This window comes from Schistocerca piceifrons, chromosome 8 (assembly GCF_021461385.2).
Source record: "Schistocerca piceifrons isolate TAMUIC-IGC-003096 chromosome 8, iqSchPice1.1, whole genome shotgun sequence".
Lineage (NCBI taxonomy): Eukaryota > Metazoa > Arthropoda > Insecta > Orthoptera > Acrididae > Schistocerca > Schistocerca piceifrons.
In genome coordinates this window covers 368,380,311-368,406,163 of record NC_060145.1, presented here as the reverse complement: position 1 = coordinate 368,406,163, position 25,853 = coordinate 368,380,311, and the positions used below count along the sequence as shown (strand labels likewise).

The 25,853-nt window shown below is 38.2% G+C and overlaps 1 protein-coding gene across 1 annotated transcript; it reads left to right on the top strand.

The window, feature by feature from the left end:
- The first annotated feature begins 122 nt into the window (after positions 1–122).
- LOC124712044 (NADH dehydrogenase [ubiquinone] iron-sulfur protein 8, mitochondrial) lies at positions 123–24,706 on the top strand. Its single transcript, XM_047242334.1, has 5 exons — positions 123–208; positions 325–474; positions 550–722; positions 16,278–16,406; positions 24,434–24,706. The coding sequence occupies exons 1-5, from the start codon at positions 172–174 to the stop codon at positions 24,563–24,565; spliced, it is 621 nt and encodes a 206-aa protein (XP_047098290.1). The 5' UTR covers positions 123–171; the 3' UTR covers positions 24,566–24,706.
- Positions 24,707–25,853: the final 1,147 nt, after the last annotated feature.

The following is a 25,853-nucleotide window of genomic DNA, read 5'->3' as shown; positions in this document are numbered from 1 at the left end:
CAGTAAGCACTGGGAGATGAAGAAGCTTGCACAGGATAGAGTAGCGTGGAGACCTGCATCAAACCAGGCTCAGGACTGAAGACCATAACAACAACATCTTATCTTATTTTTTGCATAGATCACTAACGTCTATGGTTTCTTGTGTGCATTGAGTAGTAGTCTCTGGTAAATATGGCTGCGTTGAAGTTGTCGGAAGTGGGGAAAGCAGGTAATTTAAGAATTTACATGGTGTAGTGATATTTCTGCTATACATATGGATAAATAAACGAAATCAAAGTTTATGGAAGAGATTCGTGTCACAAAGTCAATGTTTTTCTATTCAAGGTCGGTTGTTGAGACGTGTATATGGCATAACCTGTGTCACCCCATCCCGCAGTAATTATAAATATGTGAATGCAGAGGAAGAAAGTATGGAATTCAAGGATATAACAGACCGTGCAGCTCAGACTATGTTTTGGACTGAACTTTTCAGAGGTAATTTACTGTACTAGAATGAACTTCGTGGGTTCTGTGCCATGATAGGTGCTAAACTTAACTCACTCATGACAGGGGCCGGCGTAACATTGGCACATATATTTAAGGAGCCAGCGACAATAAATTATCCTTTCGAGAAGGGTCCACTGAGTCCGAGGTTCCGCGGTGAACATGCCCTACGGAGGTATCCATCAGGTGAAGAACGCTGTATAGCGTGTAAACTCTGCGAGGCAATTTGCCCAGCGCAGGTGAGACTTTTACTATTTACTTGTTTCATTGGTTGCTGAATCGTGAGGTAATTATCAGAAAGGATTCCATAGGCCATAATTAGCCTAGTGCACACACAGACTCTCACCTTCCTATGCCCCTCAGACTTTTGGATTACTGACGTCAGTCTGAGCATTTTTTATGACAAGCAAAAATAACCTGATTTACTATTAAATTTTTCCTCCGTGAGATGGTGTTTCATTGGAGCAGTATGGAAACTTTTAACCCATGACGTTCTCCTGTACTTCAACTATTTCAGAACACAACGTAGTTAACTTTGCATTGCATTATATCTTATTAATGGAGATCACTAACAACCAAAAGTAGTTATTCATTGGTAAGACACTATTAGGTCAGATTGTTTACCTAGTATGAGTTCTGGAAGTTAGTCCCTAAACATTTGTCACACAGAAGTCATTGTCAAATAGTGACATGGAGGAAATGCCTATTCATTGAAAGTGTAACTTCACAAACTGTAAAGAAGGTTGCTTTACATGTGATTATCATGAAGCTGATATTAAGGGTAATAAATCAATTCATTTCGAGCTCTGAAAATAATAATATTCTATGGATCTTATGTATTACGGTATTAAATGTGCAAACATAGTTGACACTCGGCATTCTGTATGATGGGAGCAGCTGTAAATGGGAAATGCCTTTATGGTCACTCCCATCAGCCACTGTGCCAAATGTCAACTTTGTTTGCATGTACAATATGTCATTACGTGTTAAAAAGGTAATTTCCATTGTAAACAATATTGTTCCATCTTGCAGCCATGATGATGTTGTTTATAGTACAGAACACCTCAAGATATCCAATTGTTCAATTGGACTTCATATAGATGGTGAAATCAGCAGAGCAGCATGCTTCCTCCTTTTTATGATAGAGCTTGTGCTGTATTAGCAAATTTGTCATAGACTTTTTATCTCCTTTCAGAGTTTCTTAGCCTCAGTGGTGTTTAAGTTGACTTTTACAGCTGAAGTGCACTTAACTGTGTTGGTGGCTCTTCCATAGCGTGTTAAAGTTCGCAATTCCTTCCCATTATTCATAGCCAATCAGGTGATAGTATGCAATAGCCACTGAGAATTGCTGAAGCTAATGACTTGTTTTGGCAGAAGATAAGAGTTGATTACTTTCGTTTACGATGTAGCATAATTTGATGATTATCGAGGTGTCTGTTGTGGATTGTGAATTTGCTTTCTGGTTTATGTATGTATTTCCTGTGTTGTATGTTTCTTAGGCTATGTCAGGATGTTGTGGCATATTGTTTTTTATTCCGATGTTGGTTGTGAGGTGGCAAAGCCAATAGATGTGACAGGCTGTGATGACCAACTGATCTTTAGCGTATCGTTCTGAAAAGTTTGTTGAGTATTTGTGAAATGTCCCTATACCAAATGTTGTGGTTATGCAGGAATGTAAGAGTACAGTTTAAATTTTACTGAATATTCTGTTTTACACATCATCCTGCAAGCAGCCATGTAATTTGAAACACTCCACGTCATGACATCATTTATCAAACACTGTTTTCTCATTGGTTCCTCCATCTTGTCTAATCATCTGTTATGTCAATTTTCCACTGTGCAAACAGTTACGAATGGCAGCATGCAACATAAAAGCCACTGACGCAATAAGTGCACATTTACCAACTCCTACATCTGGCAAGCGGTAAGTTCTGTAACTTTCAGAATCCACACTAAACTGTAGGTAATCTGTAACTGGCTATAGTTTGTAAATTGAAAGTCGGGAAGAGGAAGTTGTACCCTTCCTTATTAAACCACTATGTGTAGAATACTGAACCATTCAATTCCGGGCTTTGGCTTCCTGTGATATCATCAAAGAGGCAAGCATAAGCAACTTGACTATGTCCAATGTGTCAGCCATTTCACTTGTGCAACGGTAATGAAATCACATTAATAGCAGTTTTATGATAATAAATATGACCTAAAGCACCTGAAAAGCAATAGTACCTAACAGGATATAAACAGGAATTTTGAGGTTTTGGGTGGGCACTCCCTCCATATTTGAAATATATTAAAAAATTCTTTACTCTCGCATTATATAAATCCTCTAAAGAACATCATAGATTTGATATTCTTATTTTCGCTTAACCTCTGTAAGAAAACTGAAATAAAGAGTATGAGCTAACTACAGGGCAGTAATACTCTCAGGGAGGACTGGAGAACACAATACTGATGATAGATTCACTTCATATCTATATGGCTAAAATGAAATTAATGCCATCCAACTGTGAAATGAATGAAGATATTAGGAAGATAACATACGAGTTATGACAGAAGACTGGCATAGTTACATGCACTTAACTAACTTCAGTACACAGCAATACCAAACAATTACGAAAATACCATATTCACACTGAATCCAAATAACACACCAGTATAAATGTACATTTGATACCATTGCCTTCAGTTTACGTGTATAGCTAAAGTGAAATTTGCGATACCCACTAAACATGCATCGGTACATTCATACATTCACAGTAAAATTCACATACTAAATAAACACATCTTAATAGGTTACATTTTAGATAGAACAATACGTGAAATAAGGAAAAGACAACCACTCGCATAACAGACTGTGGGGTGCATTGATACACGTACGGCAACAGAAAACATTGTTGAGAAGCTTTTGAGCTGTGGCTTTTTTTCTAGTAGAACATAAACACATTCACACCCAGAAACACACTACTACAGTGCAGTGACTGTGAATCCTAGTGGGTGTTTGGATGGCAGTGTAGTTGCATGTGTGAATTTCTGCTCTTTCTGTTAGATTACAGTGGTTCCCAACCTTCTTTAGACCATTACCCCTGACTGCACTCATACACTAGGTAATAACCCTGCTCTTCTTCGCCCTCCCCCCCCCCCCCCCCCCCCATGCCCATCACTGACTTTAGCACCTAACTAAACTGTAGAATGAATGACTTCTTGGAACACTTTTATTTTTAAAATGGTGGGAGACAAAGTATTTAGAGTGTGTGTGTGTGTTTGTGCATGTGGTGGAGGGGATTTTAGAATGAATGACAAAGGAATTCTTGGTATATTGTAAATGCTTCCCTCAACTCTTCCTTAGATAAGAAAGCTAACTATCCACAGTGAGGGTAGACACTTGTTACAAAACATACTTCCCCTGCATTACTCCTCTCCATTGCTTCACCTGCACACTGCAACTGCATTTAAAATCAATCAAGTTAAAATGTGTGCACTGTACATACTGTTAGTAAATTACTTGATTGCTGCACTGCTTACCTCTGAACTGGCAGAAATTAGAGTACTTAAGGCTGTTAATGCTTTGTGTCTAACCACAGCCACTAATAGCAGCAGTAATAATATTGATATTGTGTATGGCACTATAGCAGCTGTGAGGTAGTTACTGCTGTGTCGTTCTGCTGTGTGATGAAGCAATTTCTAGACTACTGCAGGTACTGTCTACCACTTCGAGGAGGCATTTTCTTGAGACATTTTGCAATTGTTACATTTATTTTTCACTTTTATCATTAGCAATATACGGGACAAAGTACAACATATGTATGTAGTGGGTGGACTATGTGAGGAACCTGTAACCTCCACTGCATTAATGCTACTAATTGAGAAAAAGTAATTATTAGTAAGCTTATGTGATCACTATTTGAATCTTACAAAACTGTAGTAATAATGATAACTAGCAAACTAGGGCACGACGGTTCCACATGTCAGTGGCGGTTTCCCGACAGCGTCTGTTCCACATGTTAGTGGCGGCTGATTTGTGTTTCAAGGCTCCACAACCTTGATCCTACCAACTGGCACATGTCAGACCAAAATACAATTACAAGTAAAATCATGGTTCGTGTATGTAATAACAAAAGTACCCCAGGTGGTGAAATCCACCCACCTAGCAGAAAGGTGGCAGCCGGTCTATCGGATTCTGGGGAGACCGGACCTACACGACTTGAGTGGATCGGAGCACTCTGGAAAACTTCCCAAAAATGAAGATTACATTGGAACAGTAAACATACGGACACTAATACAAACCGGAAAATTATACACATTAACAGAAGAATTAAAGAAGCTGAAAATCCAAATCCTAGCAGTACAAGAGACCAGATTTCCTGATAATCAAATCACTGACTACAATGGCTTCAGAATTTTCAAAAGTGGAACGGACAGAAAAATTGGTAAAGGGGCAAACATGCTTGGTATGGCCTTTATGGTCGAAAAATCCTCAGTTAAATTTGTAAAATCTGTAAAAACTATTAGCAATAGACTAATGTTTCTTAGGTTGAAACACAAGAATAAATATTACACCCTAATTAATGTTCACGCACCCTGCAACGTTGACAATAGAAAGGACCTAGACAATGTGGATAAATTTTGGGAACGATTAGAACTTGAAATGTCAAAGATACCGAGGAATGATGTCAAAATACTTCTTGGAGATTTCAATGCACAGATTGGCAGAGAAAAGAAATACAGGAAGATGGTTGGGCTATACCCAGCACACAAATTGACCAACAAAAATGGCATGCGACTAATCCAACTTTGTCAACAATTCAACATGAAAATCAGCTCAGCGTCGTTCAATAAGAAACCAAGAAAACAGAAGACCTGGAGATCCCCTATAAGCCAATTGGGAGAATTTCAAATTGACCATGTGGCCATCTCATATAACTTCCAAAAAGAGATCAGAGATATCCAGGTTAGGAGAGGTGCAAATATTGACTCAGATCATTATCTCACAAGAGTTCGGGTCCAATTCACCCCAAGAAGGAAAACACCAAGAATTCCACCAGCAATCCCAAAATTTGACCTACAAAAACTAACAGAATCAGAAACAATTAAAAAATGGGAAAATTCTCCCGCAAACAACTGGGAAACATTCAAGGAAAAAATCACAAAAATAGCGAAGGAGCAAATACCACTGAAGAAGAAGCACAAACATCCATGATGGAATATGGAATGCGAAAAGGCAATTCAAGTTCGTACAGAAGACTTTGCGAAGTTCAGTTCAAATAAAAATGAGAAAACTCTTCAAAACTTTTTAGAAACACGAAAACTTTCAAATAAACTTATTAGACAAGAGAAGAGAAAGTATGTAACTCAGCAACTGGAATCAATAGAAGCAGATTTTAAAAATTATAATACGCATGGATTCTACAAAACTTTTGCAAACCAAATTAAAGGGTATATCCCTCAAAATGTCTGTTTTCGGAAATCAGATGGGAATCTGGCACTAAGCGACGAAGAAAACTGTGAAGAATTAGCCAAATATTTTGAAACGCTACTAAACTGTCCAGAACCAACAGAAGCTCTTCCAATATCCAGCACTAAAGCCCCGCAACAGCAAGACTCTGTACCGCCAACTGAAGAAGAAATTATCAAACACATAAACAAACTCAAAAATAACAAAGCATCAGGAGAAGATGGAATTGTAGCCGAATTTCTCAAAAGTCTAGGGTCTAACTCAAGAAATGAGCTAGTTAAAATTATTCAAAACATATGGGTTACTGAAGAAATACCAGAAGATTGGAAATGTGCCCTAATACATCCGTTACATAAAAAAGGAGATAAATCGGATGTGAACAACTATAGAGGAATCTCCTTACTTGCCGTCACATACAAGATATTATCAGCTTGTCTTCTTGAAAGAACACAAAAACTGCTAGAACCCAAAATCTCAGATTTCCAAGCTGGTTTCAGACCAAACAGATCATGTCCAGAACAAATTTTAAACTTGAAATTGATTACAAGGATGAGACAAATGCGAAGGAAGCCTACAGTATATGTCTTTGTCGAATTTAAAAAGGCATATGATTCAATTCACAGACCCACACTATTTAAAATTCTTGAAGAACAAGGACTGGATAAGAAGACACGGAACATCATAGAGCAGACATTAACAAATACAAAATGCAAAGTGAAATTCATGGGAAAACTTTCAAAATCATTTGAGATAAAAACTGGGGTTAGACAAGGTGATGGATTATCACCTCTGTTATTTAACTTAGTTCTGGATAGAGTCATGGCAGAATGGGAAAAAGAACTCAAAAAAGAAAAGTACTGGAAACCAATATCACTGGGAACCAAAAAAGATGACCTACAAATCCCCTACTTAGCCTACGCAGACGATCTTGCAATAATGGCAGATTCTAGTGAAATGGCAGTCAAACAGATAGAAACCTTAAAAGAGTGTGCAGGAAAAGTTGGCCTACAAATATCTTTTGAGAAAACGGTGTTTACAACAACAAATCTAGAAATTTCTAAGTTACAAACCAAATATGGAGAAATTAAGAGGGTACCATACTTTAAATATTTAGGAGAGATAATTTCTGAAAAATACTCACAACAAGAAAGAATATTAAAAGCTCGTAGGGGTCTAGGGCTGGTCCAAAACATTTACAATAAAAAATGTCTGTCTATAAATACAAAAATTAAACATTATAAGTCGGTAATTAAACCAATAATGCTATATGCCAGCGAAACCTTGACACTTAAAAGGAAAACAGATATGGAAAACCTGAAGAAAGAGGAAAGGAAAATCATTAGGAAAATTCTGGGACCAAGATGGACCAAAGAGGGGTATAGATTACAGAAAAATTCTAAAATTGAAGAATATTCTAACATAGAGATAGACATGAGGAAGAGGCGTCTAAAATTCTATGGCCACATAATGAGATCACAGACTTACAAAAAAAATAGTAAGATATGTAGCATCCCTTGTTAATGGAGGAGAATAGATCAAAAATGTAAAGAAAGATCTGGAATTAGCCAACATTACTACTGAAGACATGAACAAAAGAAACAATTTCAAACTTAAAGTTGACAAATGGGAGGTCAAACCAGAGACAAAAGCGCCGAGAACTGGAACAAAATGGAGCGAAGAAAGAAAAGCTGAATTCTCGCAAAGAATGAAGACCTGGTGGCCAAACAAGAAGAATAAGAAGCCCCAGAAGTGAACCATCTTTACTTAGCGTCTTCCATGTTGGGAGCTTTACGACTAATAATAATAATGATGATAACGATCTTTTGATAATTTAGTTTTGTGACTGAAACAGAATGGAATCATTTAGTTTTTACCCCTCAGAAAATCTCATTTGACACCTCAGTGGGTAATTACCCCAGGTTGGGAGCCACTGTACTGGAAAGCTAGTGAACACGGTATTCTGTGTGTGTGTGTGTGTGTGTGTGTGTGTGTGTGTGTATGCAATGCACACCAGTCTGCTATAGGTAAATGGTTGCATTTACCTTACTTTACAAGTTGTTCTTTTAGGAATTTTCATTATATGACTTACTTCTTACCAAAAAAAATGCTGCAGTACGTAAATATCTGTAGCCTACTAAACAAAAACCAAAAATAAAGCATGATTCAGTATCAAACTAAACATCCCAAAAGTGAATACTATCAAATTAAATACCCATCCCACATTCCTTCCCCCAACCAACCACCTCCCCATCAATATGCAGGCACTGTCCATCGTAGCAAACCTGTGTTTTGAGACAGACTGGTGCTTAGTGCAAAGGCTGGCCAGTTGCCGCAGTGGCAAGATTGCCCTCTGTGTGACCAACACAATGCAACACCACACATTTCAGTGACACGGCCTACTTTCCACGGCTCAAGGTCATAAACCATATTCTGTGTGGCCAGGTCTTAAGCTAATTTTTCTTCCAAAAATTCTGACACTTTCTCATTACTTGGACAATTTATGCGATTTTTGAGGATGATGTCAGTTTCCAGAGTCACATACAAGGAATTTTATAACTTTTCTTTTGGTTTTCTTCAAAGAGTTTTGCATCCAAAAGCAGTTTTACATTTTGTTGATTACTGCAGGCCCAAAGTACCAGCTAAAATTAAAATATACCACTTTGGTCTTAGTGAACAAAAAAAAAACCTATATATATTCTTCCAAGTGCTAACTTTGTCTTTTGCTGCTGGTAACATTTGAGTATATTCATCATTTCGGTAAAAATCGGTCACAAACTTTACAACTTCTGCAGCAATCATTTATTTACTTTTGAGTTAGGAATTGACAAAATACCGATTTATGTTTTCAGTCTAAATACTCATTAATGTTGAGTTATGACTTCTTGAGCGGAAGGAGGTAAAGTGAAAACTTGATTTTTTTTCCAGATTATCTTTTGCTACCTTTCTTACATTAACAATATTGTATCAAAGTCTTGCAGCTTTCTCAATTTCATCATCTGCTTTATGTTCCTTACTGTCACAAACTTCAACCCTACAATATATGCTGGGAACACATTTTTTCCAAAGTATTCTTCACTTTTTCTAGCTGCAGTTTGCCACATGAAGTCTTGCTGTGATTTGAAATGGAATGAATGTTTAAGGGAGAACAGCTCAAATCATCCAAAGTTTTATTTGTGTCCTCATGCTTTTATGTTTTAGTACGGACTCGTGAAATGTTGCCTCCGGGTCACCTGCATTGCTTTCATTTCCGTCAGTGATTTCAGTTTTTCTTACTATATGTTGTAGATTGTCTTTCTTTTCTTGGTTGTATATAGATTATCCTTGCATTAATTAGACAAAGCCAAGCTTACAGACCTCAAGGATTTTTTAATTGTGAGTCTGTGTTTTGATATTATCACAGCAAGTTCTTTGATAGCTTTCAAAAACTTGTAAGGAATAGTATTTGTGAATTCATGTCTAGTAGTTCTTTCATCATCTTCTGGGAAGTTTGTATTGGACCATAGAATATTGACTCTTCCTGGTCTTCTCATCTCTGAAAATTTTTGAAGGGTTTTTTATGAGGTGTGGCTCGTCAAATGATAGTTTTTCAAGTAATTGTTCAACACTACATGAATTCATAGTTTCCATTGTAATTATCAGAACACTACTTCATTTAAAACATACTTCATTACAAATATTGGGTTGGTGCGTAAGTTTGTAGTGTTTTTCCATAAGTTCAGTAGACACAACAAATACACATAACAGAGATTTAATCATTAATAATATATTCTCCTTCACTGCTTACAACAACCTGCCAATGCTGGGGTAACTTTTCAATTCCAGTCTGTAGAAATCACTTGGTTTTGAGGTGAAGAACCCATCGTGCCGTGCTTGGAGTGTATTTTCATTGTGGAAACTGTGAAGGTTGGTAAATAGAGAGTGGAAGAAGTGAAAATCTGAGGGTGGATGATCATGTGAATAAGGTGGGTGCGGAATGACTACCCAACCCAAATGCTGTATAGTGATTTTTGTCAGTCTAGTAGAATGCGGATAGGTGTTATCATGGAGTAGCATCTCTTCATGCAATCTTCCTGCGTCATCATTTTTGGATTGTCTCTTCAATATGTCTCAATTGTTGGCAGTAAATGTGAGCCATGATGGTTACACCTGGGGAAGCAATTTGTAGTACACCGTTACTATTCCACCAGATGCATAACATTATCTTTTGTGGATGCGTGCAGTTCGTTGTGCGGGGAGTTGCTGCTTTGTTTGGGCTCAGCCATTCCTTTCTTTTTCTTGTGTTAGCATAAAGATGTCATTTATCATCACCAGTAATGATGCAGGATAGGAATGTTCGATGTTGTTCACGAGTCAGTTGGTGTTGATCAGGCAGAGATGCACAATGGCCACCCACTGATTTTTGTGATTTTGGCTTAGAGCATGCAGTACCCACAAATGCAATGTTTGAACCTTCCTCATTGCATGCAAATGTCGCACAATGGTATATGATCCCAGATCATCACATTTGCCAGATCGCAATCCACTGATGTGGATCTTTGTGGATTAATGTGTTTGAACAATCTTCATCAAATCCCAAAGCTCTTCTTGAATGTGGAGTTGCTAACGTCAAAATGATCCTCCTTAAAACAAGAAAACCATTTTCTTTCCATGCTCTATCAGATGGCATTATCACTGTAATGGTGCAGTTCCTGGTTGCTTCTGCTTACGTCACCCCACTATTGAACTCAGGCAAAAGAATCTGATGGAAATGTTCAGGTTTCTCCACTTGGCACTCCATTTTCTAGCTTCCACAGTTCCACTCATTATCTCCAGTCAGCAAAACAATACAAAAATTCAAGAAGCGATAGTGAACTACAATTGAAAAATTACTGTTAGTAAATAAACCTTAGCAACGAGAATACCAACATGCAAAACAAAAATGCCACGAACCTACGCGCCAACCTAATAAAATGATAAATGGTTGTATCGCAGACGAACAGTCTCATAGGAGGACAAAGAGCAACTGAGGTCAAATGGACTGATTCTTGCATACTTTCCATGTCTGTACAGGTTTCAAGCAAGCTCGTGCAGGCACAGAGAACATTTTCTAATCTATGGGTTCAGCAGCACAGATAAACGCAATACATTATAGTCTTTCAGAAATTACTAGATAATTAGTAAAATGAAATAAATTTTTCACACTTACATTTAATTTGTCAGCCCATAATAATTATTTAAATATACTAATTTAGTACCCTTTCATCAGAGGAAGTGGGTATTAGGCCTGGGTGAACTTACTTTGAATGACCCTTTTTTCATCACAGGAAAAAGTATTTTGGTTTCATATTTATTTGTGTGGCCATTCATAAAAACACACACACTTTTTTTTTTTTATTAGAAAGTCTACAATCTTGGGAATTACTTAAGACTAAAACTAGCTTCCCAGCAGTTTGCAGAAATGCTATATAAGCTTTTTTCAACTTGTTTGTAATTTTTCCAAAAATGGGAAAGTGACGTAGGTGGTCTGTTCAGAAAATTCCCCAACATTGTCCACAAATTTTTTTCTATACTTGTCTATTACTTATTGTGCAAGGTCTCCTTCAAAATACTCTCCTCCACAATTGATACACTGCTCTCAATGCCTTTTCCACTCCGGAAGCAGTATTGGTTCACTTGTTGCTGCATTTGATGAAGCACCATCTGCGAATTTTCTTTTCTCTCATTTATTGTTGCAAATCTTTTCCTTTCAATAGGGTTTTCAACATTGGAAATAAAAAAAGTCAGCAGGGACCAGGTCTGGAGAGTACGAAGGATGGGCCGGCTCACTAATTTTGCTTTTCGTGCAATAGTCACATATCAACAGGGATGAATGTGTGGGCACGTCGATGTGATCCAAGAGCCACGAGTTAGCTCACCACATTTCAGGCCATTTCCTTCTCACATTTTCTTACAGGCATTGCAACACATCCTGATAGTCCCATCGACTAACAGTTTGTCCCTGTGGCAGGAATTCTTGATGAACTAATCATTCAGAGTTAAAGAATACTATCAGCATGCCTTTCACATTTGACCTGATCTGAGGAGCTTTTGTTGGTGTTGGAGGACCTTTCCCGACCCATTGTGGAGGCTGAACCTTGGTCTCAACAGCATAAACATAGACCCACATCTCATCAGCAGTTATGATTCCCTTAAGGAACATCTCACTCTCATTTGTGAGACCCAAAAGCTGTTCACAAACTGCAAGGAGATCTTTTTGGCCTTTACTCATGAGCTGCGGGATGAACTTTGTTGCAACACTGTGCATTCCAAGATTCTGTGTCATGATTTCATGACATGATCCAACTGAAATGTTACATCTTCTACAATCTCTCGCACAGTCAGTCTTCAGTTGGCACACACAATTTCATTGATGTGACATGAGCATCATCAGTAGACGTCGAAAGGTGTCCTGAATGAACACCATCTTCAACTTCCATCTGGCTATTTTTAAACCCTGTGAACCATTCATAACACAGAGTATGGCTTAAGCACTCATCACCATAGGCTTCGTGCATCATTTGGTGTGTCTCTGCAAAGGTTTTCTCGAGTTTCTACGCAAAACTTAATGCAGATGAGTTGCTCCTCTAACTTTGCCATCTTGAAATTCACCAACTGTGCTACACTACATTCTACTCAATAAAGCACTGAATAATAACTAACAGAAATACAACAACGAAACTTCTGGTAGTTGTATACTAAACACAGGTGTGTGCAGGGATGCCAACTACAATACACCATTGGCATGAAAGCATGAATGTTCTGCCATTTTTTGAACAGACATCACACTTTAGGATTGTTTTGTAATTTTATTTGTGACTTTACTGCATGAATAGTTGTGTGACTCTTAACTATATGCCTCTAATCTTCTGAAGAAATTTCAAACCAAAACCACCTCAAAGGTCTGAATTATTATGAGTGTTTCTGTAGAGAAGTACCACTTCGCAAGTACATTCTCACAGAGCCAAATTGTCAAAATATCACTATGCTGAAAATTCAGGATAAAAAAAAAACACACCTGAAGGAGGTCTTACATTTCTTGAAAATCTGATACGAGGGTTACAAGTCCTAGAATTACTGGGTGATTCAACATGATCTGATAAGCAGTTGTTGGTGTGCCAGTCGGACAATGAATGGACATCATTTAATTCCAATATGACAGACATAGAGGAATTATGGACAAAGTTTAAACTGATTGTAAATCACATTGTGGAGAAGTGTGATCCGAGTAAGGGAGCAAGGGATGGAATAGACTAACTGTTGTTTTAATAACAAAATTCAGAAAGTGCTAAATAAGCAGTGACTATTGCACTTTTGGTTCAAAGCAGAATGTGCCTATAATGACAGGTAAAAGGTAGTAGAAAGATGCAGAAAAAATAAAACTATTACCACTGCCATACCTTAGCAAAAGATCCTGCTGAACCAGAGAAAATGCTGGTCCTACATAAAATCACTAAGCGGGTTGAAGTCTCTTATCCAGTCACTCGTAGACCAATCTGGTGTGGCAGTAGAGGACAGCAAAAGGAAAAATGTAGTTCAAAATTCCACATTTAGGGAATCATTCATAAAGAAAGATCATACAATCATGCCGTCATTTGACTATCGCACAGGGTCCCATATGGAGGGCATAGTAATAGGCATCCTTGACGCAGAGAAACAAATGAAAGAATTTGAAAATAAGTAAATCGCCAGGTCTGGATGAAATTCCAGTTTGGTTTACACACAGCACTTTAAGGCGTTAGTCTCTTATTCAGCTTACATTTATCACGAATCTCGCCCAACACCAAGTCCAAAGTGACTGGAAAAAAGTGCAGGTGATTCCTGTATGTAAGAAAAGTAAAAGAAAGAACCTTGAACATATGCTGAGTTTGAATATAATTAAGTTCGTTGGGACGGAAAAAGTTCTGTCCACCAGTGAGCATAGATTTAAAAATCACTGCTTGTGCAAAACTCAGCTTGACCTTTCATCACATGATGTCCTGTGAACTATGGATGGAGGGCAACAGGCAGATTCCATATTCCTAGATTTCAGAAAACGATTTGACACAGTGTTCTCCTGCAGACTGCTAATGAAGTTACGAGCATACGGAATAAGTTCCCAGATATGTGAGTAGCTCAAACACTTCCTAAGTAATAGAACCTAGTACGTTGTCCTCAACTGTTAGTGTTCATCAGGGACAAGGGTATCAGCAGAAGTGCCCCAGGGAAGTGTGATATGACCCGTCTTATTCTTTATATTCATAAATTATCTAACAGACAGAGTGAGCATCAATTTATGGCTGTTTGCTGATAATGCTGAGGTGTAAAGGAAGATGTGATTGAGTGACTATAGGATTATGCAAGTTCATTTGGACAAAATTTGTACTTGGTATGATGATGGCAGCGTGCTCTAAATGTAGAAAAATGTAAGTTAATACAGATGAGTAGGAAAAGCAATCCTGTAATGTTAGAATACAGCATTGGTATGGTGAAACGGCCAGATTGATTAAATATCTAGGTGTGACATTGCAAAGCAACATGAGATAGAATGAGCACATAAGACAGATAGTAGGGATGACAAATGGTCGACTGTATCGGTATCACAGAGGTACTTCAGGAACTCAAGTGGGAATTCCTAGAGGGAAAGCAACATTCTTTTCAAGAGAAGCTATTGAGAAAATTTAAACAGTCTGCATTTGAAACTGACTGCAAAATAATTCTGCTGCCAATGCTTTTGTTGTGTAAGGACCCTGAATATATGAGAAGCTAGGGCTTGTAAGTATGACAATCATTTTTTTCTCTCACTCTATTTGCAAGTGGAACAGGAAGGGAAATGACTATTAGCAATACAAGGTACCCTCCATCATGCACCATACATTGTGTAGCATGTATGTAGATGTATGTTGTGTAGTATGTATGTATGTAGATGTGGAATGAGTAAGCTGTATTCTTAAAACCTGTAAGAAATTCATAATGCAATGGACCAATTTTTATAAGCAGAAAAAGAAATGCCTAGCAGCAGTCTTTGAATTCTGTTTCTAATGACAAACAGTTTAACAGTTGATCAGGACAATTAAAGGGGGATTAGAACTTTACTATGATTTGGGCATAATTCCTACTTGTTGTGTAGCATTTCTATACCACCATTGTCCGTGAGATATGGCTCGAATTTAATCTGTTGAGGAACCTGAGTGTTTCAGTCTGACAAACTCATGTTATTGACATTTATGTTTTTAAAACAAAAAGATTTGTGCAATCTGTATCTATAGACTCTTACAAAAAATTGGCTTTCTTTTGATACACCCTGCTGTCACTGATCCATCAGTCATAGCTGCAATACTGTGGGAATTAATAAATACCGTGGCAGATTAAATTCTCATGTGCTTATCCAATTGTGGTGTCCCGTAATTGGATGAGGTCCAAAAACTCCTTGTGAATATATGGTATTTTATTCAGTTTCCTAATAATAATTAACAGGAAACTTATTTGCATGCTCCGTAGATCATAATCGCAACTTTTTCATATGGTAAGTAACAACTCAGATTTAGTTATTAGTATAACTGTAAAACATCTTCTCACTATAAATATGGTAACATCCTGACCATTTACAGTACACGATATCCAGCGTTACTTTCGTACATGCATACAAATTGATTTACAGTTAACTACATTCAATCTAGCGCTCCCCCCCCCCCCCCCCCTTTTATCTCTCCCTCTCCACACCACCACCTCCCCATTATTCTTACCTTAAACTGCAGCTCCACATCATGGCTGCAACTTTGTCCTGAGTTAACGATATCAGCCAGTATTTAACCTGTAAAGAACCTCGACTACTGTCTCCTCACTCCCAAATCCAATCATATGACAAGTTTCATAATTCCCATGTCAGGTGATGTAAGAACTGGAAGAATTTAATAAATTTAAAATGAAATGACATCATTATGAAGGCCACTTTCTGTAGTGGCCAAAATATTTGTTCATTTTAAAACATGGCTCTCAGAAATCCCAAGGAGCATTACTGCTGAAAGGTATAGGTCTGTGTTGTGAGTCCCAGCTTTCACCTATAAGGAATTTCTAATTAGGTTCATTTTACAAATTACAGTAATAGGTGATTCAATTACACAAAAAACTTAAATTATTTATTTGCTAGTTTGCTCAGGACCCAGTTGCAGCCATGAATGTGGAGCTGCAGTTTAAGGTAAGAACAATGGGGAGGTGGGGGTGTGGACAGGGAGAGATAGAGGGGGGGGGGGAGAGAGAGAGAGAGAGAGAGCTAGTTTTTTATATTTCACTTATGCAGACATTGTTATTTATTGTATAATTCCTTACATAAAATTTTATGTTTAAGGCTATCACTATTGAAGCAGAGGAACGAGAAGATGGAAGTCGCCGAACAACACGCTATGATATTGACATGACGAAATGTATATATTGTGGATTCTGCCAGGAAGCTTGTCCTGTTGATGCCATAGTGGAGGTTTGTTCAGATATAAAAGTATCCCTCATACGAATTTTAGATTCATTGTAAGCCTGCATTGTTTTGATAGTTCCGTTTAAAAAGTCGCTGGTTCTTTGTGTTGCACAACTGAAGCATTTACAAATAAATGAATGTTATCTAGCAGAATGGCATATCACAGTTTAAGTGAGAACATCTGTGCAGTTTGCTCTAGGGTAACTAAAGGGAGTGTTACAGTGTACCTGGCTCTTCCACTTTTTGCTGCAGTTGGTAACTGTGTGATGAGTGATGGGAGGTGAATGGTCACATTTGTTTTTTACACAGAGCAGGAAGTAAACTAAATATGGTGACACTGACCTGTAGTAAAGCCTGGGGTTAGGTTGGAATGTGACGATTTAGCTACGAGTGGGGGAAGCCAATGAATGTGACTGGAAGAAACATAGACATGCTGTCAGAATGACCTAAAGTGAAGCTCAAAGCTGAGGTTAGGTTGGAATATGACAATTTGGTTGAGAGCTGGCAAAGCCGATGAAACTATATGTACCAACAGACTGACCTGTAGCAAGCTCAAGACTTATATTCAAGTGAAAACAGACACATTCAATGCAAGTTAGCTAAGTTAACAAATCTTAATACAAAAAATATAATTGCTGCAATAGATTTATATGTAGCATATATATTCATCTTTGCAATGACTGCTTCTATGTTTTTATTTCTGATTTTACTGAAAATTCTGATTATACATTAAATTATAATTAACGAAATAAAATAATAGCTAAATTCATCTGCAAACCAAACCATAGGAAACTGACAAGCATTCTAATTGACTACTAACAACCAGCTCACCATTTGTCGATTTCGTTTCGCATCATTCATTGCGCAGTTACCAACCCAGTGAGTTGCTTTTAATCATTGGCTTCTTATCTTTAGTTTACCTGCCTTGTAAATGAGGGACTCCATTCTACCTCTTCAAGATTTAATGGGGCTTGCAGGTTTCATAATGTTTCCAAAACTGTTGTGGTTACCACACCTAAAGGCAAGGTCCCTGAAATCACGGAACAATCTTAGTGTTTTAACCACAGGTTGGGGAGAGGACAGAATACATCTGCCCCAGTTTTATAAAGTAGTCATGTGATAAGGCTAGATTATGGGTACATAATGTGTGGACCAGCAACACCTACTTACCTCTAGATCATAGATGCTATCAACCATGACACCAGGCTGGTCACATGTCTACAGGACTAACCCTATAACCAGTTTTTGTACTGAGGCTTGGGTGCTACCCTTGCTAGCTGGTAGCAGTTCATGGTGCATGAGGCATATAAGATTGTCGTTGTACCAGCCTACCACACCATTACTCGTTGAATAATGGAACAAATTTTTTACAAATTGTCAGTGATCATTAAGCCCATTTAGAAACCATGTGAAGAATGGGATGAAAGAATTTGGTGTGCAGCAAACCCCTTCAAAAATTGAAGTTTGATAATCAATTGCCACACTGGTTACTGAAAAGGCCCAGGGTAATTTTAAATTTAATGAGATGCAGGAGCGACTGCACTCCTGCACATGTTTTATGAAATTTTAAATAAGAACCACAACTGTATTATCATATACACAGGCGAGTCTAAGCAATGAAACTCCCTTGAGTGGTCTGGTTTGCACTGATCGTATCTTCAAAATGTGACTACCTAAAGTATTTACTGTGTGTAGTGAAGAATTATATATGATTTTGAGGGCACTGATGCAGATTAGATGTGTTCAGACTGAGACTCCCTGAATGCCCTTGCTCTGCAATACTTGTACCCACCAGATTCAGTAATCCAGAATATTCAGGTTGTCCTTTTGTGCCTATAAAGGCTGGGGAAGGAGGTATCATTCTGCTGTGTACCAGAGCACAAGAGAATATGGTAAGCAAATTAGCATATATAGCAACCGTGGAGAGGTGTAGTGTCAATTATGTAGTTCTGTGTGGTGTCCCTATCTTCCTGTCACCACACTTTTGAGGTAGTCATGCAAGGATGGGTAGAAGAACGACTGGAAGTGACAGACAATAAGCTGCAGCTAAGAAATGTCAAAGACATGGCCATGACATACCGTATTTACTTGAATCTAAGCTGCACCTGAAAAATGTGACTCGAAATCAAGGGAAAAAATTTTTTCCCAAATCTAAGCCGCACCTGAAATTTGAGACTCGAAATTCAAGGGGAGGGAAGTTTTAGGCCGCACTTCCAAATCGAAACAAAGTTGGTCCATTATAATATGAGACACAATTTAGGTCGAATGAATGACGATACAGCTACAGTAGTTTGGTTCGAGTCGTAGGCTTAGCAGTTAAGCTTTACCAGGTAGCCATTGCTATGCGTCAGGCACTCCGTCCATATTTATATGGGTACCCTTCCTTTTTCACGTGCTTCGTCTGGTTTGAATTGATTGCTTATTTTTCTTTGATCTGATAAGTGCCGTTCTCTTTGTTATAGGTGTTTACGTCACTCTAAGCTGAAGATGCATTACTGTACTGTGTCACGCATTGTTTGTCGCATTCTGATAGTGAGTGTTTACGGCCTGTCGCCGCTCGCCGCTTGGCTTGCTTTTGTGCACGGTACCGCCGCTTACAATTTTTTTTAAAAAAGAGGAATCGTCTCCAAGAGACTGCTATTTGTTGTTACTTACGCTGCTGCTTTCTTTGATAATGATCAACAAGAACCAAATAATAGACTGCGTATGATAGACGATGTTCTGAACGAGAGTTTAACGAAAATTTTTCTCCGTTTGAAAATCTTTGCAGATGCCTCTTTAGTACATTACATTCTGCACATAAATTAGTCATCTTAGATTTAAAAATATAATCAATTGCTGTGCTTCATTTCTGACTGTATCACTATTAGGCATAAGAATAATATGAATATAAACATGACATTATATGTCTATTCTTCCGCGTTTGCTGTTGTCTCACCCTTGTTTCATAGTTTATTAGGCAGACAGGATTTAAATGAGATAGCTGCAAACACGAAAGAATACATGACAAAATGATTATATTCATATTATTCTTATGGTGAAGAGAATACTGCATGTGATTCACAATTCATAAAAGTTCCTATAAGCAACCATCTCTTCTCACAGGTAGGAAAAAATTCAGAACGTAGAGTTTCCCATATTGACAAACATCCCAAACAGTCAAGCCAGTCAGATTTTCGTAGTACATTGAAATGCTGCTACATTCGAAGGTGAACAATACGAAATTTGTATTTACTTTGTTGGATAATGTATGAAAATGCAGTGGTCGAAACTCGGGGCAGAGAAAAAAGCTCTTCTTTCACTTTTTTTTAAATTTATTTACTGACGCAGAGGTTTTGACGCCAGTATTTCTTTGTGCCTGCAAAGCATGCCTGTGTAGCGCTACATATATTCGATGGCAGAAGTAAGTTGTGGCGGCACCTACTAACATTTTTCAGAACTTCCGCATACTTTGCACTCGATTCTACGCAGGCAGTTTTTTGGATTAAAAACCGGAAAAAAGTGCAGCTTAGATTCGAGTAAATACAGTACCTATTTTTGGCCACACAGATGAGATGAGGTCTTTTCAGTCTTCTTCACATAGAGCACAGCCTTATGGTGAATTGCTTCTTGCTCCGATGAGAGAACTGTCCAGTTTGTGATGCATATGGTGTACAGATCAGTGTGCCACATTGTGATTGACTATATTTCATGTTCCAACTATAGAGCAGCAGCTGATTTGCCTGCAGATTTCCCTTGTATTTAAGCTGACAATGAGGCAAATGGGGTGCTACTTTTAAAATTCTGTAAAATGTCCACTTATTACTTAAAATAGTAGAGAGGATTTTTTAATGTGTTACCTGAGTGCCTGGTTCATTACATTTTGTAAGTGATCAATCAGCTATTTACCACTGCCATTATTTTAGCTTTCACTCTTGTGTTATCCATCCATCTTTAAAGAAAAGTGTGAGAACAATTATCAGGTTGCATGACAATGTGAATGTGAGTGAAATTGGGGGAGAGTGTTTGCAATATTAAGCAAGATTGAATTTTACCTCCTGGTAAAGATTTGGACATTTTAACCAAATGGGGGGAAATCTACAATGGAATAACAGCGTGCAATTTTGTCATATGACGACATGATGGATACCGTGGCTGTTGTTTGAAGACAAATGTTGATGGTGTTGGGGCAGCAACCAGCCACAAATTTACTTTCAGTTCCTTTATTCAAAGAGTACCATTACCGGTTTCAAATTATTGTGATTCATCCTCAGACAATTTACACACTTTAAGACATGTGGTGTGTTTTTTATAGATTAATTGTCCTAAAATATAAAATATTTTACGACAATCTGTAAAAAACACACCACATGTCGTAAAGCGTGTAAATCGTCTGAGGATGAATCACGATTCGAAACCGGTAATGGTAACCTTTGAATAAAGAAACTGAAAGTAAATTTGTGGCTGGTTGCTGCCCCAACACCATCAACATTTGTCTTCAAACAACAGCCACGGTATCCATCATGTCATCATATGACAAAATTGCATGCTGTTATTCCATTGTAGATTTTCCCCTATTTGGTTAAAATGTCCAAATAAATAAATGTATAAATGGAAAAAAGTGACAACTTTTAGAATCATTTGTAAAATTTCAGTGCATTTTGTTAAAGTTGTCAGAATAACTAATGGAAATTTCTGAACATTGAGACTGTGTAGACATATTTTGTAGCAAATAAAAATTACATTAGTATGTTGAGTTTAAGCAGAAATGAGGAATACCACAATCTCTAAGATACCATGTGCATGTTGTTCAGGCAAAAATGAGTGTTAGCATCGTACTTAGTAGTCTGTTATCATTGCCACTTTTACCTGTTATTGCATGTTCTATTTAAATTGTCCATCTATCTATGTAAACAACACCAATAAAGCTGAAGAGCCATTTTTTGCCCAAGCTGTAACCATCTCTGAAGATGAATGTTTATGCTGAGAAGTTTCTCATGTGCTGTCAGTTCCAAATATGCATCTGCTGTAGAATGCATCACAAATGTAATTTCAAGCTTTCAACATAGTTTATTTTAGAATTTTATGCTAAATACTGAAACAATTATGTTAAAAAATTTAGTTGTTTATTATCGTCTAGTGACCACCTTTATACCACGTAGTCTTCTGATTTCACATGTGCACTTCTCTTGGTATTGCCAGCATCACCATGGAGCCCCCAGTTGTGTGATGCTGCATTGCAAACTCCTGTATGGAGCTACTAGTAGCCAATATCAGCTTTGTATTATGTGCTTATATGTTTCTGTTACTAACAGTTATGATTGTATTTTATAGTACCTGATTTTCTATTTTAATTTTTGTGTAAACCGAGGAGCAGTAATAATTATAATCAATTTTTTGCAAATGGTTATAGAAAATTTGGTTATGTTTCTTCTTAATTCCTTACTGTCTTTTACACTGAGATGACAAGTCATGGTATACCTCTTAATATTGTGTCCAACCTTGTTTTGCCCAGCATAATACAGCAGCTCGATGTGACGTGGACTCAACAAGTTGTTGGAAGTCCCCCTGCAAAATACACTACTGGCCTTTAAAATTGCTACACCAAGAAGAAATGCAGATGATAAAAAGATATTCATTGGACAATTATATTATGCTAGAACTGACACATGATTACATTTTCACGCAATTTGGGTGCATAGATCCTGAGAAATCGGTACCCAGAACAACCACCTCTGGCCGTAATAACGGCCTTGATATGATATGCCTGGGCATTGAGTCAAACAGAGCTTGGATGGTGTGTACAGGTACAGCTGCCCATGCAGCTTCAACACAATACCACAGTTCATCAAGAGTAGTGACTGGCGTATTGTGATGAGCCAGTTGCTTGGCCACCATTGACCAAACGTTTTCAATTGGTGAGAGATCTGAATAATGTGCTGGCCAGGGCAGCAGTCGAACATTTTCTGTATCAAGAAAGGCCCGTACAGGACCTGCAACATGTGGTTGTGTGCATTATCCTGCTGAAATGTAGGGATTGAATGAAGGGTAGAGCCACGGGTCGTAACACATCTGAAATGTAACGTCCACTGTTCAAAGTGCTGTCAATGCGAACAAGAGGTGACAGAGACATGTAACCATTGCCACCCCATATCATCAAGCCGGGTGATACGCCAATATGGCGATGATGAATACATGCTTCCAATGTGCGTTCACCGCAATGTCGCCAAACACGGATGCGACCATCATTATGCTGAACCTGGATTCATCTGAAAAAATGACGTTTTGCCATTCGTGCACCCAGGTTCATCATTGAAGTACACCATCGCAGGTGCTCCTGTCTGTGATGCAGCGTCAAGGGTAACCACAGCCATGGTCTCCGAGCTGATAGTCCATGCTGCTGCAAACATCGTCGAACTGTTCGTGCAGATGGTTGTTGTCTTGCAAACGTCCCCATCTGTTGACTCAGGGATCGAGATGTTGCTGCACGATCCGTTACAGTCATGCGGATAAGATGCCTGTCATCTTGACTGCTAGTGATTCTAGTCCGTTGGGATCCAGCATAGCGTTCCGTATTACCTCCTGAACCCACAGATTCCATATTCTGCTAACAGTCATTGGATCTCGACCAATGCAAGCAGCAATGTTGCGATACGATAAACCGTAATCGCGATAGGCTACAATACGACGTTTATCAAAGTTGGAAACATGATGGTACGCATTTCTCCTCCTTACATGAGGCACCACAACAACGTTTCACCAGGCAACGCTGGTCTATTGCTGTTTGTGTGTGAGAAATCGGTTGGAAACTTTCCTCATGTCAGCACGTTGTAGGTGTCGCCACCAGCGCCAGCCTGGAATGAATGCTCTGAAAAGCTATTCATTTGCATATCACAGCATCTTCTTCCTGTCAGTTAAATTTTGTGTCTGTAGCACTTCATCTTCGTGGTGTAGCAATTTTAATGGGCAGTAGTGTATGTAGCCAATCTGCCTGTATAGCCATCTATAATTGTGAAAGTGTTGCCCATTCATAATTTTGTGCATGAACTGACCTCAGTTATGTGCAATGGCATTCATGTTGGGCCACCTTGGTGCCCAAATTATTCAAGTTGTACAGAATGTTCTTCAAACTAATCACGAACAATTGTGGCCTAGAGACATGGTGCATTGTCATCCGCAAAAATTCCATCATGTGGGAACTTGAAGTCCATGAATGGATGCAAATGGCCTCAACGGCGCCAAACATAACCATGTCCAGTTAACAGTCAGTTCAGTTGGATCAATGGATCCAGTTCATCCTATATAAACATAGTCCATGCCAATTCTGAGCCACCACCAGCTTGCACAGTGCCTTGTTGACAACTTAAATCCATGGCTTCGTAGGATCTGCACCACATTCAAACCCTGCCATCAGCTCTTACCAAGTAAAATCAGGACTCATCTGACCAGGCCATGGAATTCCAGCTGTCTAGGGTCCAACCAGTATGGTTATGAGCCCAGGAGATGCTCTGCAGGCAATGTCGTGTCATTAGCAAAGGCTTTCGCATCAGTAATTTGCTGCCATAGCCCATTAATGCCATATTTCACTGTAATGTCCTAATGGATTTGTTAGTTATACATCACACATTGATTTGTATGGATATTCCGTGCAGTGTTGCCTGTCTGTTATTATTGACAACTCTATGTGAACTCAGTTGCTCTAGGTCATTAAGTGAAGGCTGTCAGCCACTGTATCACTACTGTGAGAAGTAGTGCCTGAAATTTGATATTCTTGGCACACTCTTGACACTATGGAGCTCAGAATATTGAATTTCCTAAAAATTTCTGAAGTTTAATTGCCCATGCATCCAGTTCCAACTACCATTCTCAATTCAAAGGCTGTCAGTTTCCATCACATTGGAAACCTAATGACGGTTCTGCCAATGCATACTCTTTTATATCCTGTGTAAGCTATACTATCATCGTGTGTATATGAGCATATTGCTATTCCATGACTTTTGTAGTTTGTTTCTTTACTGCCCAAATTATCAAAATACGGTATATTTATGTTCCAGGGCCCAAATTTTGAGTTCTCTACAGAAACTCACGAGGAATTGTTGTACAACAAGGAAAAACTGTTGAACAATGGTGATAAGTGGGAATCTGAAATTGCGGCAAATATCCAGGCGGATCACTTGTACCGATAAGCAGCTATTTGTAATGTGTATTATATTAAGTAGGCAAAAAATTAAGAAATTTGTGTTATTACACTTGTTGATGTGTATGTATATCAGTTGTTGTTGAAGAAGAAATAAATTGCTGTTTGTGACAGCCATTATTTATAGCAATTACACTCTGACCTATAACTACTAGTGTCTCCACTTAGCATTCACAATAAAAAAAATACAGAAGTCGCTCTCTCTGTTACAGTTGAATTTCCCTCAGTTTTGTGCCCTCATCACGTAATCACTGCATGTGTGATGCTGCACTAGACTCCGTGGTGGACCTACTTTGTTTTGGCTTAAATGTTTAGAGTTTTAATTAAGAGATATGTGGCCTGTTTGCTTTTCACAACCCTCCATTCCATAAGTCCAGAATTTACTTTTAATAGTCCAGCTCCTTTAACATAAGGTTTGTCCATTTTGATGTGAGGATCATATTTTATAATTGCTGGAAATTTGTTTTTCTTTTCATCTGCTACAGAACTGGACATGACATGAGAGGAAACAAGCACGTAAAGTCAGTTGTAAGGAAGGTTAAGGGTGGACTTGGTTTATGGACAGAATTCTACGAAAGGGTAGCCCATCAATAAAGGAGACTGCATACAGAAAAGTTTTGGGACTCTTCTTGAGAACTGGTAGTGTTTGGGAGCGCCACCAGGTCACATTAAAGGAACACATTGAAGCCATTTTAAGGCATGCTGATAGATTTGTTACCAGTGCAAGTATTTTGAAAACTGTCCATAGACTTATTTGGAATCCATAAAGAGAAGAGGGTATCTTGTTTGTGAAACTATTGAGTAAGTTCAGAAAAACTGTTTTTGTGACACTGCAGAATGATCCAGCTACCACCAACATACATTTGGTTAAAGGACTGTGTATTTGATCCTTTACCTCAGGTACGGATTTTCGTGATTTTAAATTTATGTATGAGAGTATAATGTTATGGAAGAAATGCTACACCACTTTGCCAGCAAAAAAAGAAAACATACGTATTTACAAAATTAGAAAGAAGGTATTGGATCTTTCACTCTTCTAGCATAAAATGATTCTGTAAGAAATTTCTTTACTCGTGTGAGTTTGATTTCATTCTCATATGATAGTCGGCTGCAGGGCAAGATGTCATTGGAAAGCAGTGAGCTTGGTGATGAAAAATTGGGTTATTGTTAATTTTCAGTTTAAAGAAATATAACAATCATCACCGCAATCAGACTTCACTATAAACATCAACTGCAGGCTCGATTCACCAGTGTTGAAATGGAAAAAATGATAAGTG